General features: G+C 43.7%; 1 protein-coding gene across 1 annotated transcript in view; it reads right to left on the minus strand.

Moving 5' to 3' along the window:
• LOC106871328 (secernin-1) overlaps positions 1-2,359 on the minus strand; it is a 15,056-nt gene that overhangs the window by 7,802 nt on the left and 4,895 nt on the right. The window contains exon 2 of the mRNA XM_014917724.1: positions 1,346-1,524. Within this exon, the coding sequence (XP_014773210.1) occupies positions 1,346-1,501 (156 nt within the window). The 5' untranslated portion in view covers positions 1,502-1,524. The remainder of the gene's footprint in view (positions 1-1,345; positions 1,525-2,359) is intronic.

A 2,359-nucleotide genomic window follows, 5' to 3' on the forward strand; every position in this document is an offset into this window, starting at 1 on the left:
GCACATAAAAGACACCATTTTGAGCGTGGCCGTTGCCAGTACCGCCTGACTGGCCCTCGTGCAGGTGACACGTAAAAGCACCCACTACACTCTCGGAGTGGTTGGCGTTAGGAAGGGCATCCAGCTGTAGAAACTCTGCCAAATTAGATTGGAGCCTGGTGTTGTCATCCGGTTTCACCAGTCCTCAGTCAAATCGTCCAACCCATGCCAGCATGGAAAGCAGACGTTAAACGATGATGATGATGATGATGATGGACCCCAACAGACTGGAATGACTCACTTAGTTAAACATAACGAACTCTGAAAAAGAAAAAAAAAACAAACTAACAAATGTTCCTGATGCCTACAGTGTCCTCGGCCATATGCATCCCATGACCATATTAGCACAGTGATCTCTCTTGCACACCACATCTGATGCTTCTTATTCACAATTTTCCTCTAAAGACACCGTCATACATGCACATCCAACAGAACATGCTACCTTCATTTCTTTCAAGCCTTTGCATGTCCTCTGCAGTCACAGCACATGTTTCACTGCCATGTGGCATGGATGTTCCCACACAGGCAGCATACAATCTGCCTTTCACTCTGAGGGAAAGGCCCTTTGTTACCAACAAAAGCAGAAGCTCTCTGAACTTTACCCAACCCATTCTTATTCTCAGAGCATCCACCTCCACTGATGACTTGATCCCTAAAGTAACTGAAGCTATTTACTACTTGGTATCCCTCTGGGTATTTGACAAAATCTATTTTCTCTACACTTTTAATGTTTATTGTATCTATTCACCTGCCACACACAAAGACTATTTTCCCTGTTAACTTTCCTCTAATATTTCTGCACCTCTTTATGTGTCCAAAGCTTACACAAGGTGCATCTTATGCAGTTCCTACCTACATCTTTTCTACATATCAAGCAGGGCCATCCGCCTGAAGGGATTTGTAATTTGTCTTTTTTCCTACTTACTAAGACTTTGGTCTTTGCTAAATTAACTCTAATCCCTTTCATTCTAGACCTTGCTTCCACACCTGAAATTTCTTCTCTAGTTCTGGTAGTGATTCAGCTATAAGAACAAGGTCATCAGCACAGAGGAGTTCCCAAGGGCAGCTTATTTTAAATTCCTCTGCTATAGCCTGGAGAACTATGATGAACAAGATGGGGCCGAGAACGGATCCTTGGTGAACTCCTACCTTGAATTCACTACTTGTTGCCAACTTTCACCCTGCTGACAGCATCCTTGTATATGACTCATACAGTGCTCACCACTACATACATACAAACACACATAAACCTATATGCACGCACACACACACACCCAGAGACAGAAACCATTTTTCTTTGACTTACCCTCAGTTTCTCTCCTGTTTTATGTTCTTTGGCTGGAACATAGATGACTTCTTGTACTTCATGTTCAGGACGATTAGAGTTCTTCCCAAAAATCATTTTGCCCGTTTCAGTAACTGGGGGTTGCGCAACAAATACATAACTAGCACACTCGGTCATCTTTGAGGGGAATGGAATGATACCTGGAAATAGAGTCGAGAACTTACAGAACAGAGTCACTGGTGGAATATGATCAGTGCAAATAATTGTACTTTTGTCTACTAATGGAGGACTTGGATTGAAAAATATATTGTGTCTGTGGTAAGAAGCTCGCTTCCCAACCACATGATTCTGGGTTCAGTCCCACTGTGTGGTACCTTGGGCAAGTGTCTTCTACTATAGCCTCATATATATATGTGCATGCGTGTGTGTGTGTGTGTGTGTGTACCCCACCATTGCTTGACAACTGGTATTGGTGTGTTTACATCCCTATAACTTAACAGTTCAGTAAAATAGAATGAGAGTCAGGTTTTAAAAAAAAATTAAGTCCTGGGATTGATTCATTGAACTAAAGAATTCTTCAAGGCAGTGCCCCAACATGGCCACAGTCTAATCACTGAAACAAGATAGAAGATCATCATCATCATCATCATCATCGTTTAACGTCCGCTTTCCATGCTGGCATGGGTTGGACGGTTTGACTGGGGACTGGTGAATCAGGTGGCTGCACCAGGCTCCAATCTGATTTGGCAGAGTTTCTACAGCTGGATGCCTTTCCTAATGCCAACCACTCCAAGAGTGTAGTGGGTGCTTTTACGTGCCACCTGCACAGGAGCCAGTCCAGTGGCACTGGCAACAATCTCACTTAAATGACTTTTCACGTGCCAGGAAGGCGACGCTGGTAACAATCACACTTGAATGGTGATGCCATCACGATTTCGCTTGCCCCAACAGGTCTTCGCAAGCCGAGTTTAGTGTCCAATGAAGGAGACGTTGGCATGGGGGCCAATCGTCGAATTTAGTTCGATTTCGATTTCA

The sequence above is a fragment of the Octopus bimaculoides genome, chromosome 9 (genome assembly GCF_001194135.2).
Source record: "Octopus bimaculoides isolate UCB-OBI-ISO-001 chromosome 9, ASM119413v2, whole genome shotgun sequence".
Lineage (NCBI taxonomy): Eukaryota > Metazoa > Mollusca > Cephalopoda > Octopoda > Octopodidae > Octopus > Octopus bimaculoides.